A 17,836-nucleotide genomic window follows, 5' to 3' on the forward strand; every position below is an offset into this window, starting at 1 on the left:
GAATCACTGAAAGTATTTTCCCATGGCATTTCAGATTTGAAAACTATTGTGAAAATTTAGTTAGGGAAAAAAAGCAGGAACTATTGGGGTGGAAACACATTTATTATTTTGTAGAATAAATACCAGCAACTTCATCTCAGTATATGGCTGTTATCTGAGTGATGCCCATGATTGCTTGAAATTCAATCTACACATTTCAGTATTGCTGTATATACAAAGGGTGAGAGCCATACATTCAAGAACCTGTGAAGCTCCAAAGATGTGCATGTAGAAAATGGATAAGTGCAGCAAACTAGAAGAAGTCAGAAGCAGTAATCTTCAAACGGTCTTATTAAAGCAGAGGGTGCAGTGGAAGTAAAAAAACCCAAGCTCTAGAGCTTTCATTTGCTCTGATAATAGGCATCAGCATAAAAATATTATGGACATTTTTTGTAAATTTTTTAGCATTTTAAACATAAATCCTCTAAGTCTTCATAGACTCTGTATAGAAATTTTCTGTAATTTTATCATGTTAAAAATGCGCTCCTGCCTGTTAGTTTTCTTTTCCCAATCACAAACCTAAAATTTTATTATGTTACTAAGGTAACAGAATACATTTCCTAGTAAGGCTGGGAGAGTTTGAACGTATTCGCAGGTCACCTCACCGCCTTTTTATTCTTTTTTTTGGTTTTTGGGAGGAAAATGTAGAATTTGAGGCAAGATCAAGCAGTGACTGTACCCTCATCTGTACTTGATGGTGGGACAAAAATGAGAGACCCCAGATCTTCTGGCCCCAAGTTTTGTACCCTGTCTGTAGACAGCCTTTCACTCCTGGGTCAAAGACTTGCAAATCTGGTTTGGAAGAAGAAATTGCAAAGCAATGGCTTTGCTCATCAAAACATCTACTTAGCCAATAACTGCAGCCAGTTTTGCTAACAGGACACTGCTCGGGTCATTTCCATGACTATATTGAGCATTTAAGCTCCTCTTCATATTCTGAGCAGGGACCTGGGAGCTGAGTGTGGTACATGAACCTCTGCACTGCTGTGGGGCTCCGTGGCTCCAGAGACAACCACTGGTGTCACTTTTATGCTGTTTGTGCCATAGTGATGGAGGCTGGGGACATCATCATGGGATGCTCAGTGGGCTGGAGCCTGTTCTGTGGCTATGTGGCTCTATGGGAGCCTCTGAGAGCTTTGTCATTGACTCCACTGGTGTTGAGATTTCACTTCCAGTAAAGATCAGGCCAAAAGACACTAGACTGTGACTTTTGTTAGACAAATAGTTTTGTTAAATAATTGTTTTTAAATGAAATCTTAAAACACAAGACTCCTTCCCATGCCCTCAACAGCTTAAACAGTTTCAGATAATTTATTTGTGCTGTCAGAAAGCATCATTCTTAACCCTGAAGTAACTAATTTTACTTCAATTTAGGTGCCTGATATCGTCTGCCAGCTTTTTGTCTTCACATATCAAGTGTATTTTCATTGCATCTCTTGCACAGGCTATCTACGCATGATGCTATGCAATGAGGAGAAACAAAATGTGTGATTTTTAAATTATTCTTCTGCTCTTCTATTTTTTAATCTCCAGATGGTTTCTGAGACTGGTGATGTTTTCTTTAGGCTATATAATTTCTGCTTTAATTAACTTACTTAATCAGCACACATTTGAGAGACACACATGTGATCAGACAATGTCAGGTGCTAATATTTAATTCCTTTCATGAAATTAGAGGCAGATAAATGGTTGAATTATAATTGAGTGATCTTATTAGACTACAAGCTGATTAGTGTTAAAATGAAACTTACCACATTTTCATTAATTTCACATTGGCTGAGGCTGCTGCAAGGACTGAGCACAATGTAATGGCTGGGTTAGGGAGCAAGGTCAGAACTGGATGACTGAGATCTACCACATATATTTATCAGCTGAGGGACTGACATGATTTTTATCACTACCTAAGAGCAGTGAAGGTAGGTAAATAATGCTTTGATTTACTGCCTCCCAAGTTAAAAAATGCAGCAAATAGACCTTTTTTGTGTGTTGTGTAGGAATAAGCCATCTCTCTTTCCATCCCGTCCCTCCCCAGTGTGTGGCTTGGGAAGAAGGACAAGCAGTCACCAAAGGCATCTATCACCTCAGGGGCTTTGCTGAGAATCATCAGGTAGTTATTGCTGGGAGCACTGGAGGCCTGGCACATACTTGTGTGGATGGGCTGGCTGGAGCAAGTCTGGGGCTTGTACAAGATTCAAAGATTTTTATTGCTTGGTGAAGGATCTGAGCAATTTTGAGTGAAATTCTCAGAATCTGCACCATCTGTGTGTGTTTTCCCACATGGCTATCATTAGCTGAGGAATGGGAATTCTAGGTTTTGGCAGGGCCATAGTGATTTTACTTGGTGTTAGGATGGAGAGGAGTCATGCAGTACTTACAGGGTCCCTTTTTACAAGGCCTGGGTTAGGGACGACAGCAATGAGGTGGGCAATTGTAAACATGGAGTTCAGCACATAGGAAAAGAACAAATTCTTATGCAGTGTTATCCTTTGACAGCTGAGGCTCCTGAAAAATATGTAACACGTCGTAAATTAGTATTTTTCCTCTGATGTCACTTTAACAAGCTCTTTCTGGCAACAGTCTCTCAAGAATGTCTTTTGGCAAGGCATAGTTGGAAAATACATGCCATGCATTGCGGCCATAACCTCTGAAAAATTTTTGGGTTTGTTTTTACACCTGTTTAGCACCACATGCTTTTTAGACTGTGTTCTAAAGACCTATCCAGCTACATTCTTAGCTCTTGGAGCCTTTCTTTAATTCATGGTAATTGAGATATTAAGTGGTAAAGCAGAACCCTGAGAATTTTCGCATGCGCATGATGCAAGGAATGAATATCAGGAATACTGCTTTATAAGGAACTGTTCCCTGGAGACTCAATTTCTCAAATACTCAGATGAAAATTATTTTCTACTTCTGGAATTAGTAGTGAGACAGGATGGGAATTTGGGCAGGAATCTCCTTAAATTACAGGGGGATTTGGGTTGGTATCCTGAATATTACTAACTCCAGCTGAGATCCCAAACCAGAAGAGGTTGTTTTCCTCCTCAGAAGGAGAAGAAATCTCTTTAAATCACTGGTTTTGGGGGAGGTAGGATTGATGCTATTGTAGGTAGCACAGTCTCACAAGAGAAGTTTTCAGAATTGTCATGAAACCAAATCATGACTGCAGGTTCAGACCTGAACAATCTCCCATTTCTAATTCATACCCAATCCTCATGTCACCTCCTCCTCCATCCCTGAGGCAGAGGAAAAGGCCCCTGCAGCTCTCCTTGCCCCAGAGCATAGTGCCGGGCTGACAGAGGGTGATGGCAGAAAGGCAGTCATGGAGCTGTTAGATAATGCTGTGCTGTCCAGTGATCACTGAGAGCAAGGAGGCAAAACTGCTGGTAAAGAACAGCTAAGAAATATTGCTGTCTTGCTGGGGTAGGCTCAGGACTAGGAGTCTTTTGCAGACTGGAATGGAGCACAGGCTGTGGCTTTCTTTTCCTCTGCATGTGGAGGCCAATGCAAAGTGCACTCTCTTTTTGAAGAGAGAGCTAATCTAGCCAGTTGAACTCTTTTCTACTTATTTTGCTTGCTTGCTTGCTTTTTTTCCTTCTTTAGCCCCTTGGTCATGTGCCATTTATTCTCTGTTTTCTTTACACCTACTTTCCAAGTCATTGCATGGAGTTCTACCTTTAGCTTGAGCTCATCTTTCTGGTTATGGTTATCAGCATCCAGCAATGCTTATCACTTCTTTAGATCTCCTTATTTATCAAGTCACCATCTTTGGTTCAGGATGTCTATGAGATGCAGATCCTGGTGGCTGAGAAGTGGAGAATCTCTGTACCCTTGGCCCTGATTTTATAGTCCTCCTTTAGCATCAGCTATTGGCAAACACAGAGCACCAGATACAGGGCTGGGTTCATGAACTTTCAGTTTGATTCACTGTAGGACATGATATTGGAAAAAACAGACCATTCTTTGGAGCTATTTTTGCTGCACAATGTTCTTGTGCTTACTCCACCTGTATCTGTCTCCATCACAAATCTCACAAATCTAGTCTTGATATTCCTTTTCTGCTTCTAAGCTCTGGTGATATTTATTCAGTCCTGAGTCTTCCTTTCTCCCCCTACTCCATCACAATAGTTTGACTATGCCACTCAACCCCACTTTTTTGGGGACACTATGACATGCTCATCACTGCCTTTCTTTGTCAGCTCTGGGAACAGGAATGGTGTGACATCAGTTCTGTTCTCAAGAAATAAAAAAATTTCCTTATTACTGGGAACAGTCTCTTCAGCTCCTGGCCACAGAAATGCAGACCCTTGTCTCTTGAGGTGTCTTTCTGTGTGGTTTCTGGCACAGGGAGTCTTTTGTCATAATCTCAGCCAGGTAGGTGTGTCTTAACTTCCATTCCTGTCCTTAACTCCCATTCCTGTCTTCCTCACTGCTCTACTTGACTTTTGGCAGTTTTATTCATCTACTAAATTGGACTGTCCTTCAGCACTTGTTGCCTTTGTGCACTGCCCAGCCTCCTTTCCCTGTCTGCCTTCCTCTCTTAGTTTTATTTTCTCCTCCTTTTTCCTCAGTATTCCCCTTTTTCTTTGATTACGGCTCTCATGTTAAAGATCCACCTGCAGCATTAGTGTTTATTTCCATACCCTCACTTTCTAATTTGACCTTCAGTGTTTGCCATCACAATGGCATCAACACTTGCCTGACTTGGTCCACCCCAAGAGGATAAAGTGGAAGCAAACCCTTGATTCATCCTTTCTGCTGGTTTTGATAATTCTTAGCAATCTTCTCCTTCTCTGACCTGTTTTAGCTCTCTTCCTGGCCCTTTTTGTGTTATTAATCATTCCTTTGTGATGTTTTTGGAGACTCCTTGGCATTGTCCCCACCATCTTTCTGTATTCTCCTTCTGTGCTTCACTCTAGGGCACATGGTGTGACTCTTGGGGATGGTGCTATGCAGGGCCAGGAGTTAGAATTAATGATCCCTGAGGGTCCCTTCCAACCCAACTTATTCTGTGATTCTGTGTGATTCTGATAAATCAGTATGCAAGAAGGCATAACTAAGCCAGTTATCTGTGTCTAAAACTTGTGAGCTTTTTGTGTCTCCCAGCCTCTATCCATTGTCCCTTTAGAGTGTCAGTCTCCTATGTTTTCTTGTCTCCCCTGTGTTTCACATTGATTCTGTCTCCTACATTTCCTTTTTCAGACAGATTCTCTTACCTACTCACAGTCACCCTTACTTTACTCTTGCTATCTCTACTTCCTTATTGCAATTAGAATGTTTTCCTCATAGAACTGCTTTGTGAATCTGTCATTTTTCTCATGTATAAATGCCGAGAATATTGATTTTCATGCCTAGACACTTATTTTCCTCTCCTCCCCAAAGGTTTAGGTATCAAATTATTTTCATTTGTACCATGTACCATTTGTACCAAATTATTTCTACCATGTCCTCCCTTGCCCCTGAGGAAAACTCCCCAAAAATTTCACAAAATGTTCTTCCATCCATTACCCTTCAACTCCTTTTGAAAGCCTTGGCAGCAATTGGACTGCAGGTGCATTCATAACACACCACCTATTATTCTGGCAAATATAGATTTTTTAACTCCCCATCTGTCTTTATACAAATGTCTTTGTTTTAAAAATTCAATTGGAAGTGATTTGGAGGTAGGAGTATCTCTTTATTTTGTGTTTTATTAAATAAGACACTGGGGTGTGACTCTGCAATTATGGCAATCTTACAATAAGGTGAGAATATGTGAAGCTGTTAGACACTCTATTTATACTTTCTCCTGTTATGAGTTGGCATTGCTTAGTGATGCTCATCACTGCTGATCCATTATTCCCTTCTGAAAGTACTTCAACATCTGTGATGCCAGGTCATTATGAATCTTGATACCCAAAAGTGAACTAAAAATAAATCTCTGCCAGCGAAAACTTGTATGTGGGAAACTGCAATCCCTGCAAACTGCCTCTAAAGTCAAAGGCTATTATCCTGAAATCATCACTTGCTATCTGATGGACTGTCTGATTGACAGCTTCCCTTCAGCTGAAGGTCAAATAATCTATTGCTGTCACAGCCAGATGATAGAAAACAGCTGAAGGTTACATGAGCTCTGCTCCCACATACCTTCATTCTCACTTTCCTATGGCTGTAGTTTGGTTTTCTCTTTGACTTCCCATTATGAAGCACTTTGGTTTAATTCCTTTCTCTCTTCTCCCCGTAACCTTTGTGTCACAGCTTAGTCATGGCAGGGGAAGGAGAGGCGGAGGAGGGAAGAGAGGAGGAGGTGTTTTACTGTCTGGAAGGCTGCTGCAAAGACAGTGCAGCCTGGGACCAGTCAAGATTATGCGTTGCTCATGACTCAGAGCTCAGAGTGAGTCAGACAGGCTGACCCTGCCTTGCTTGCTGCAAGGAGTCTCCTCGCTGGTCCATTTAGCATACCTAATTCGACCAGATCCTGTCTTTACTGTCCCAAAGAACTCAAACCAGGATATGGGATTCCAAATCAGATAGAACTGTGCTCTTTCCAGTTTTCTCAAAGCATTACTGTGACTATGGTTTTGTGCTATTTATCAGCTTCGATGGGAGAGGAATTCATCAGTTCATTTAGCAGAGTTTCTAGCTATCTCTGTAGCTGATTAAGATGCTTTCTCATAGACACTCATCAAATTGCCTCTTTGGATTTGGAAATAACCAGAATTCACAGCCTGTATTTGGATCCACCTATTTGGAATCTTACAGAATCTTATCACCTATGAAAAGTCCAATCATTTAATTTTCCTGTGTTTCCTAGTCTCATTCTTGGTGGTGGTGATGTTGTGGACTTGATCTTTTACTACTCTTCCTGTTTGGTGGTTGAGGCAGAGGCATCTAATTGACAGTAGACAGGTTAACAAAAGAACAAGACTGACATGCTCTAGTTAAACTGCCATACAGTAGCTGTAGTGCTTTAGGTGAATATCAGTCTCCTTTAAAATTCTGATACAGCAGCATTCTGTTTTTCTTTTAATGAGGATAACAGTCTGCACACTAGTGCCAGATTCACTCTTAGGGTTGAGTCCTGTAAGCACCTACTCAGCTCAATAGCTCAGTGCTTCCGCCTCAGATGCAAGTAGTCCTGTTCTTCAGGAGTTTGGAGCTCCCACTCACTGCCCCCTGCCCCAGTCACAGCACTTGGCAAGCTCTGGACATGCTCTTAAGGAACATAAGTAAATAGGTAAATGAGAGGCCTTACTGCATCCCCAGTTGCACCATTTCCCCACGGGCTGCACTTTTCACACCAGTCCTGGCAAACACAACAACATGGTCTTGGCTACACTCCACTGGGAGAGGTCCCATTGGTGAGAGGAGCCTGTGCTCAGACATCTTTATCAGGATTGTATAAAAAGACACTCAGAAGAGCTGCTTCTCACTGCCATGACAACTTCCAAGATTTCCTTTGGTCGAGATGCCTCAGGGAAAGAAGAGAGAGTATCTGTAAGAAGCACTTACTTGAAATAGAAGAAAATTGCCAAGGAAATCAACAGGGATGTTATAGACAAAGCGTGGCCAACGATCGCCATATAATAAAGTATGAACGCCATCTGCAATTTAACAAAAAGAAAAGGCACACATGAACAATTTGCAGGCACTTCATTTGTTTTCTCATTAAGGAAGAACCTACAAAATCAACCTCCCATTTTGTATTTTTTTTCTTTCAAACATTCTTTTTCTATATATATTTAATATCAGCAATCTATTAAATAGCATGGCTCGTGATCTAAAGATAAATGTTTCTTACATATGCAGATCTATTCCTGATATATTGAAGTAACTGGTGAGATCCCTGCTCACCCTGTGTCAATAACTTTCCCAAGCTCTAGGATAGTGCAGCAGATGTAATACATTTATATTTTTAATGTGCCCATGACAAGTTTTCAAACATATGCAAAAAAAAAAAAATTCAATAAAAGACATTGCTGCTGGATTGGTAGAAAACTTTAATGGGGTCAAAACAGCTTAAACAACAGCAATGTAAACCTTAATGGTCACTTTAGGAGATGAGTCAGTATTTAACTACCCTCAGGACTTGTATTAGGGCTGAGTTTTTGTTTAATGTATTCGTCAATGAACTGATTAAAAAAAATTTCTAAATTTCCAGGTGATACTTCCAGATAATAGTGAGGCACTCACAAAGGGCCTCATTTAACTGAGGGGACAAGAAGATGTCATATGAGCTTCAATACAGCTTTAATACAGCTGATAGACCTAGGAAAAGTGGTCTAAATTCTGTCTACACAATGCTTAACTTAGGACTGGAAACCAAACTCAGAAAGGAGATCTTGGAATCATCCAGGCCAATTCTCTGAATCATTGGCTTACTCTGTAATGATAGCCAAAAAGCCAGCAAAGTAATGATTATGACAAAAAGACACTGAGGGTAGAACAACAATATAAGTTTGAAATTTACAACACTAACCTTAAATTGGTGTGTGCTTCTAGTCTCCACACCCCACAAACATAGAAGAGCAAGGAAAGGTGAAAAAAGGCATCTAAAATATCTGAGGTTGAGTTTCTGTGGGTACAAAGGCTGGGATTCTCCTTTTTGGAGAGGAGAAGTCAGAGGGGGCTCATGACCAAGGCCTTCAGAGTCATGAAAGCAGCAGCTGAGGTGACCATTATCCTCAATGCACACCACACAACAACAGCACATTCTGAGACAAATTCTGGTTCACATTAGTGTGAAACCTTGGTGCTGGGCAACTCAGTGCTCTGACAGTGCTGTGACTCCAGTACCCATGGACAGATAACTGGGCTTTCACTAAGGGACTTCTAAGAGAGGCTGATCCATATTTTTTATGCCAGTTGTAAAATAAAGTTGCAGGACAGCACCTGGGCGTCCAAATGTTGAGGTATTTAAATGTCACACTTTGGTCTCAGCCAAGGTCTTAAGCATCAGCCATCTGTCAGAGGAGTGAGTGAAGAAGGCAAAATGCCATGCCAGGCTTCACCACTGCCTCCTTTCTGAAAGCAAGGACATGGCAGCAGCCCACCCAGGAAAAAAGACTGGAAGTCTTAGTTCCTCTGCTGTTTATTCTCTTTTCAGCTTTATTTAATCATTTTTCTTTTGCTATGCATGAGCAATTTTCCTCTGCGCAGTGATTAGATGAATTGCTTTTTGTAGCCTGAAGTTTTGACACTCACATCTTTTTGGTGTTTCCAAGTAATTTTAAACTTTCCCTTGAGAACAAATATGAAAACAATTTAGAAAGCAAAGCCATTCCGCTTAGTAAAAATGTATACCTTATGCAATTTGGTCTCGAGACATTTTACAACTTTCAAATAAGCTTCTGCATTCATTTACCTAGGTGGTGGTGGCCTGATTCAGATTTAAACCAGAGTCACATTTACACTGATTTGACCACACAGAAGAGACATGATCTGAGTGTAAACATAATTCACCAAGTTGTGGAAAACTGTTAATATTTACTGAAAATACCTAGGTCTCCTAGTTCTCCTTCACAAAGACTAACTACTGCATTGTTAGTGAGCACAAATGCTTGATAACCTGTTCTGAGAGCACCAGCAATCCCAGAGAGGACAGGCCTGAGCGTGGAGAAGATGAGACAACTGTCTCCAAAGCAGAGTAGTGAGGGAGGTATACCTGCATACATGTGACATTTGTTCCTCTTCATGCTACATGATTGCTGTGTTTTTTAATGACATTAAATGGATATATTCTTAAAACCTGAACTTAATTTACAGGTGACCTGTTCAAAAATATTTTTTTCTACCTATCTTTTATACAACCTATAGCCTGAAATATCTAGAAGTAGGAAAGATCTCCTGATAGTTACATGCAAGTTTATGTGCACCCTGGAGAATTCTTGGTTATTCAATCTATTGAAATTTCTGTTCTCAGGTGCTAAAGTAACTGTATATCTGGGACTCAGCAACTGCTTCTTTATGGCATCCTGCAAATTTACTATGCCAAATGCTTAAAAAAGCCTTAAAATATAAACATGATGGCGCATCAAAATGGACTGAAATGTCAGCTAACAAAGCATACATATATCACGACATTTTTTAAGAGCTGGCTATAATTTTTTTCCAATGATCTGTCTCAAAAGTATAGCATGTTGATATTTTCAGTTAATTTCAAACAAATAATGAGCGCTTTTACTAATTTTTGCATTCCTTGACACATAAGACTTATATAACATCCTGACTCATTACAATTTTTGTTTGTTCAGATTTTTAAACTTGGATTTAGAAAACCTAAATGTTTTTCCTTGTTCCTCTATCTTTCTTCACTTGGGGGAAGAGAATTCTCTAAGAGTAATACCTTTGACTCTGTAAAGTGAGTATATTATGTGTAGGTAAGTGGAAATAGTCTACAAATGAAACTCATTTCTGTTTACTGAAGACTTGGTTTAAAAGGCATAATCTAACTTGGCATTTCTGTAAGAATAGATTCTTTCTTCATTTTCCAAAACTTTTCATTCCAGAAAAATCATTATGTGCATACAATTTTCCTTTCTATTCTATCTGTTCTCTGCATGAATGATGTTCAAAATTCTTCTTCTGGAAGGCATGGATAATAGGAAACAGAATCACATATTTTGCCTCCTTACATGTGCCAACATCTGGAAAAATTATATATTTATGGTGCTTCCACATAATGCCTCTGTAAGCTCATATTGTTACTATTATTCTTGCCTTGTCACATAGGTGAGCCTCATTTTACCATGATGGTTTGTCATGCTGCAAAAACTCTTAGAATTCACCTCCTGCCTACTCAACAGACTTTTCCAAGGTCTTTTGGGCTGAGTTACCTGCATACTTCTTTTTGGCTGTATAAGAAGAGGTCCTCCAACACAAACCCCAAATCAAATCCCTTCTTCAATCTTTTCCGTCCACTGTTCCAAATAGTCACAAATTATTCTGTCACAAATCTGTAATCAGATTTTCCTGGACCTCCACTTGCATTTGAGAAATACATTTATTTTTTTGAGCTTCCTTAACGTAATTTTTTAAAGCTTTTCTCAGATTTCTCTCTCCTTATTTCTTTTGGTGCTTTTATATTTAGTTCTTCTCTTTCAGTTTAGCACCTTGATTTTGGAAATATTGATTCATTAATACTTAAACACTTAATTCATTATTGTAAATACTCTCAATTACTTCAGTAAAAGTCAAAGTTAAATGTGTTCATGCTTGTAAGATTTTCTGGATTAATGGTACCTTCATAAATATTTTTTTCAAAGAGAGTGAGTACAGGAGAATACTCTTTGCTTCAGAAAAATAATTTTGACTTACATTAATATTACTAGCCCTGCATAGAAGACATCAACATCTTGGAATATTGTTGTTACAGAAAGCAAAATTGAGACTCTAAAAGATTATTTTAAAACTGTTGGTCAGTCAGGGAAAATCACAGGAATTACAAATGCGTCTGAAAAAATACTGCAGAACTTGTCATATGAATTACCACTAAATTATCCACCCCATAGTGAACCAATATTGATGTTTGAGCGCTCATTAAAGAATTTGGATAAGCTGAAGTCACAACAGCAATGTTATTTAAGTCTTAAGCAACAAATAAAGCTATGATATGGCTATTCTGGTCTCTCTCACATGTATTATTGCTAGCCCAGCCCAAAATATTGCCAAACAACCACTGCCTCTTTAAGTTCAGCATACCTTCAGTTTTTCAGAGGTGAAAGAGTTGCACAGGGTGTAGTTGGACCAGGTTCGGTTGCTCTCAGGATGGCGGAACCAATTTCCAGTTTCATCACAGTATTTTGAGGCCCTCTCTGATGATAAATTGCAATAACAGTTATTTTAATGTATGCATATTATGAATTTAAAAGCCCATCTAAAATGATTTCTTTGTTTGGGAATAAAATGTCTGCATAATAAAATCCAAAGTATTTTCAGCTTGTGTAATTAATATCATTAATACATATCATTAATATCATTAATACATCTTGTTGTTTCACTGGGTTTTTTTTTGAGACTCAGCTGGTGGTAAACTTGTTTGGCTGTCTCCTTTTTGGCTGCACCCACTAGGGTATATATGTCAGCCTTCATTCAGACACAATATTTAGCTGATAATAATCCATTTAAAGAAACTGTTGACAGCAGTTTATGGAAGAGAAAATAACCACAGGTGCTGATGCCTGAAGGAAGTGCTCAGGCTTCCAAGTATCAGGGTAAAATGAGTTAAAAATACTGCTTAGATAAAGGGCAGCCAGTAATGTATAAACTAGAGCCTCAATGCTGGAGATGCCAACAGATTCAGCCCTAGGCTCTCTCTGTCCAGAGGAGTGGAAAAGCCTCTCCCAGCCTCCGCACTGGTGGAATTCTGACATGCAGAGCAGGAGCATTGCTTGCTCTCCTCAGGGCCTGCACAGCATGCAGGCACAGATTCAAGCAGCCTCACAAACGTTTTGGCACTGATCCCACATGTCCGGTTTAATTTAAGATGGCTGCAGAGCTCTCTGTTTCAATAATCTGACGTGTCTTTGGCTACAGGTGGCTACACAGGTGTCTCTGGTGCTGTTCCTTCGCCACAGGTGGCTCTGGTGTCCTTCCTGGCAGCCCTGCCATATGGATGGTGCTCCAGGCCCGTGCTCCCCTGCGTGTCCTTCTGCAGTGGTGGGGACAGTGGGGCCTCAGCAGGGCACAGCTCTGTGGGGTGCCTGGAGCTGCAGGCGTGTGCTGTGTCTGTGTCCCCCCGTCAGCCTCACACTCCTGCTGGGGACACCCTGGGTGCTGAGGTGCAGATAGTCACTCCTAATCACCTGTCAAGTTTTGGGCCAGTTCCTTTGGCCTTTCCTTGAGCATTAGCCACATGGGAGTCACTGAAATGTTTGCCCAAGTAATGAAGACAGGGTAAGATCATAAACTTATAAAATAATAAACAATTATTTGATGTTTTCTTAGATAGTGACACAGAGATTTATGAAAAACATGTTTTTTAATTCTGACCCTTAAAATAGTCTGAAAAGTCTGTCTTGAATTTCCTTAGCCTTTTCTAGCTCTATAATTTGATTTGCTTTCTACTTAGATTATCAACATTTCCAGTCAATACACTTTTACAATGCCCATAGGCCTTTGAACATACACATTTTCATTTTCTGTGGTTATTGTTCCCACTTATTTTTCTTTGTCTGATGATTAATGTGATTAATGGTTCTATTAATTTGTAAGATTCATACGGGCAAGGTAAAGATAGTATAGACTGAGTTATTTTACTCTAACTACAAATACACTTTATATAGTTCTCTTGCAGAAAAAAAATGAAAGATCCTTCAGAACACAGGATATTTCAAATATTATGTGGATTTCAAATAATTGTTTTGGGGGACTTCTTAAATATCAATGTATGCATCAACAATACCAAGAGGAGCAGTACATCTTATTTTACATGAAGCTTGGAGATAATTTCAGACTGCCCATGTAGCAACGTTCCTTTTACTCACTGCCAGATGCTATCAAAAGCTGGAAAAAGTTTTCAGTCACAGATGAAAGATTAATGGTTACACTACCACGGTACACGGTGTGCAAGTGTTGCGCTGATTATCCCTGCAAAGGGCACGGCTTCTGTGAATCTGCTACAGAGAACGTATGGCAATGTCATCCATCATCTCTGTACTTCAGTGCCTGGGCAGGCGCTCTGCCAGAGTATAATGTGGCCTCTGTAAGTTAGAGACAAACTTTCACCGCATACTTTTCCTTAAAGCCAGACAAACACTGATCCTACTAAAAACTGATTCTCCTCTGAAAGTGATGGTATCCCATGGATTTCTTGCTGTGATGTGGGAATAAGTGCTTTTTACTGTCCATCCTAGCAACTCACACAGGTCAAACATCTCTTCTAAATCTATTGTTTTTTTACAGAAAGAGGGCTGCAATCCAACCTCTGTTCTACTGCAAGTTTTTCTAGAGTGACCCAGTAGCAGGTGGGGGATGAACCTGGTCATGTGTTGGTTCTTTGTGCTAACAGAAGATATGGTAAAGTCTGAAAAAATACACACCTGCAAGATGGGCAAGACAATATTAGCAAGGCAAAATGGAAGTTTGGGCTCTGACATTATTAGAATACTGTGTAAACACGGCTCTTTCTGTACCCTATCAGCTTGGATGGGACACCACTTGGGCATTGCATTTATTCAAAGTGGAAGGACAGTGACATCACATTGTACTGATCTCACCTGATTGTAGAACCTTAAAGCTACATAATTCATTGGCAGCTGTGCAGAATCTTTGCTGTTAACTGAGAGAGACAGACACTTCAAAAACTGTCTGGGCAAAATGGATGTGAGCAATCTCATCCACAAAGGAAGTTTTGTGGGAGCAGTGAAGTGTCTTGAAAGATAAACCAGTAGCAATTATTTCCATGGGTATTGTTTGTGCCACTAATAGTACTTTTATGAATCATATGCTCATTAAAAAACCCTCAGTCATCTACATATAACAAATATCTTAATATCTCTGGAACAACATGATAGCTCTATCAATCAGGCTTTTCACAATTAGACCAGAGCTATAGCTAGCATATGTTAAAAGAACTAACATCAGTTTTTTGTTTATTGGTGAGTTATAAGAGGGAAGAAGAAAGAAGTTCTCCCCTGTTGCAGTGATGGTCAGCACACACCAGACACTGAATTCTTTGCTTTTGTTTGGATAGACCTGTGCAGTGTTTCATTTTGCAGATGAAGTAATAGTTGATGTTTCATATCTGATTTACTCACATCTTCAGTAAAATATTCTGGAAGAAAATTTTTCAAAAATGAAAAAAAATCTCACATAATTCAATGGAGACCCTAGAAAACGTCAATTCCAGTGTCCTGGTAAATGAAGGATTATCACTGTCTTCAGAATGTCTTAGTCAGCAGAACTAGAATCTCTATAAGAGTGATATTGGGCAGTATGGGGATAGGAATTGATTTTTCACATGCAGCTGTCAAAGTTGCTTAGGAGCAGGATATAAATACACAGAAGGGTAAGAAGAAAAGAAGCAGCTGGGCAAAGAGTTCAGGTTTGTCTTTTTTATGATTGTCTAAATTATATCCTTCAAGGCAAGAAAATAGAACCAGCAGAAATCCAGAACTATCTATTTTAGTTAAATGCAGCCAAAATTTAGATTTTGTGGCAGAAGTCATCTCCCAGCACCACAGCAGGAAGGTAAGGCACGTTCTTCAATTGTAAGACGCAATAACACATTAATCATCATCTGATTAATAACCATCTAATTGCTTATGGATGCATATGGATTTGCTTCCAAATTGCACTTCTAGAAACTCTTCTCCTGAAGCTACATGAAGAGTTATGAGTAATTGCTTTCAAAAGGGAAATAAGGACAGAAACCCAACAAAGCAGAGAACTGAGGGGAGTTTTGCTAAATGCACATTTGGTTCCAAAGTGGGGTGGATACTGCTCTTAAATGCTGCTTTCTGCCAAAATGTAAAGAGAGTGAAGCTGACATGAAAAGGGGTGTCAGCCACAAAAAAACTTCCCCATTTGGCTCCCTTGTTATATGACTGCACCAAAATAATCCTGACTAAATGCAGTGTACAGGGACAGTGAGGTGGGCAATGTAAGGCTCCCTGCCACAAACCCATCACCCCACAGGTAGCACAGGGCAAGGCTCAGCTCCTCCTGCTGCCCCCAGCAAACCTGCCTTGCTAGAGAGCCAATACATCCTCAGTGTACTTTTTTTTTCTTCCATTAGTAAGAATATTACCAGCATGAATTACATACTGCACTCCTCAAAAGCTAAACTCCTACCAATTTCAGTGTGACCAGGAACCATTTCAGAGGGATTATACTAAAGATTAACCTGTCTAAAATATGAATACAAAATACAAATTGAGAGAATTGCATGTTACCTGAATAGGAGCATATAAAATAGCCCTGCTCAGAGTTTCACAGCCAGAAGTGGATGAGACAACGAATTTTCTGCTGTCACTGGCATTAAAGCAGTATGTCTTGTTATGTTTTCCAGACAAATTGATTTGTTTTTATGCATTATCACATTGTGCATGATGTGCACTGCAAGAAAGAGATTGCTTCTTTCAGAACATATTCCTGTCTAGTAAGAAATGATCCAAGTTCAGTGAAATAGGTGGGACTACACTTGGTAGCTAACTGTGAAGTTGTCAGACAGAAAATGAACAGACCACTGGCTATGTTCTCCTTCACTTTGTTTCTGTGTTGTTTTCTTCAGAATACAATTTCACATTTTTTACTTTCAAATATATTCCATCAATTTCTTCTTGGCATCAGCGCTGAATGTTGTTGGGGACCAGATACAGAGGGCTGGTATTTGGCACCCACAGATATGGATGGGGGGAGGATTCAATACCATGCTGAAAATAATGTTTCACTTTACAGTTATGAATGATGTAAGTATCAAAGCAAAAAAATACAGAGCAAAGACATTATTTTATTTCAGGTCTCAAAGCTATACATGGCCTCTTAGTGAAGTGACATAGCCATCAATTGGCTGATACACAGTGGTTTTGCAGATCATGGTGCAGCCCAAAACAACACAGCATGAAATACTTGTTTCAGAAATCCATGGGGTTACTTGCATGCCTAAAATATATACTGAGGTATTTGGATGTCAGACACTCGATGGGGAGGAAATCTGACAGCCACTACATCATGGAAAATTGCTATTTTTTAGGATGAAGTTTCTGTTTCTCAGCAAAAAAGCTGGCTGTATTTTGTTTTACATGAATAATGTACCAAAGGAAATAATGACTTGTGATACAAAACCTGATAGACTTCTCAGGACATTCAGTCTGTGCTTTTGGCCACCTGTTAGTGGCAGCCACTTTCATTAGCAGCTGACAGACTTGTAGACACCCCCCCTTATTTCTTGTCTCCCTCCTACTCTATTAAGTCTCTGTGTGACAACCAACCACCTGTAAAGCAAGGCTGACTACCCACTGGTTTGATGCCACATCTGTAACACACGCTGGGTTACTCAACAGCTATTCTAGGAAGGCAGCTCTGGCTCAACCAGGAGATGCTGAGCTGCTGCCAGAACTGGGAAACAGGGTTCACTGACCAGGATGCAAGCAAAGAGGCTGACAGGAGAGGAGAAATGTGCCAGAGGAAAATATCGGTCCAGAAGACCACAGTTATTTTTCCTAAAGAGGACTGCAGAGAGAACAGTAGAAAATTAATTACTGGAGGAGGCTTTTCTTCCTATGGCACTGTACACAGAACAGGAATACTGAAAATTTTCCTAATTTCAACTTTTAAATCTTGCCAGAAAGAGTAACTGCAGTATGGACACACTGTGGGCCAGACTTCATGACAAGCATTTGTACATTAAGGAGTGATTTGCAATCAGTGAACAAGCCACAGGCCTTGGTGTTAATGAGCATTACTAAGTGGAGCAAGATGCTTTTCCATGGACGGCTTCAAGTGTTTCTTTGAAAAGTGCTGTTGTAGCAGAGCAATTAGTTCAGAACAAGCCACTGGAGACCAACAAGAGGAAAAGCTGAGAATAGTTGGTTGGGGAGCAAGTAGGAGAGTGGCTCTGAAATCACTCCCATCTATGAAGGGTATGAGAGTGGCTCTGAAATCACTCCCATCTATGAAGGATGAGGACCTTCAGTCATTTCTGTGATCACAAGGCTGCCCAGCACCCACCTTTGCAGGTACAAGCTGAACATTGCATGGAGTATACATAAACTAAGACTGTTAGTGCCACATATTTTTTTCTTCCTTGAAAACCATGGAAGTGGGGAAAGGAAAAGACCTGTAGTAAATCTTCCTAGTCATAAAGAGGGCTGCTGCTATG

The 17,836-nt window shown here is 40.0% G+C and overlaps 1 protein-coding gene across 1 annotated transcript in view; it reads right to left on the reverse strand.

Annotated features, from left to right (window-relative positions):
* Nucleotides 1-17,836, reverse strand: part of CALCR (calcitonin receptor) — a 150,386-nt gene that overhangs the window by 36,519 nt on the left and 96,031 nt on the right. Inside the window, exons 5-7 of the mRNA XM_058816392.1 lie at nt 11,716-11,828; nt 7,528-7,619; nt 2,415-2,541 (exon numbers count right to left, since the gene is read on the reverse strand). Of these exons, the coding sequence (XP_058672375.1) occupies nt 2,415-2,541; nt 7,528-7,619; nt 11,716-11,828 (332 nt within the window). The remainder of the gene's footprint in view (nt 1-2,414; nt 2,542-7,527; nt 7,620-11,715; nt 11,829-17,836) is intronic.

The sequence above is a fragment of the Ammospiza caudacuta genome, chromosome 1, assembly GCF_027887145.1.
Source record: "Ammospiza caudacuta isolate bAmmCau1 chromosome 1, bAmmCau1.pri, whole genome shotgun sequence".
In the NCBI taxonomy this organism is placed as follows: Eukaryota; Metazoa; Chordata; class Aves; order Passeriformes; family Passerellidae; genus Ammospiza; species Ammospiza caudacuta.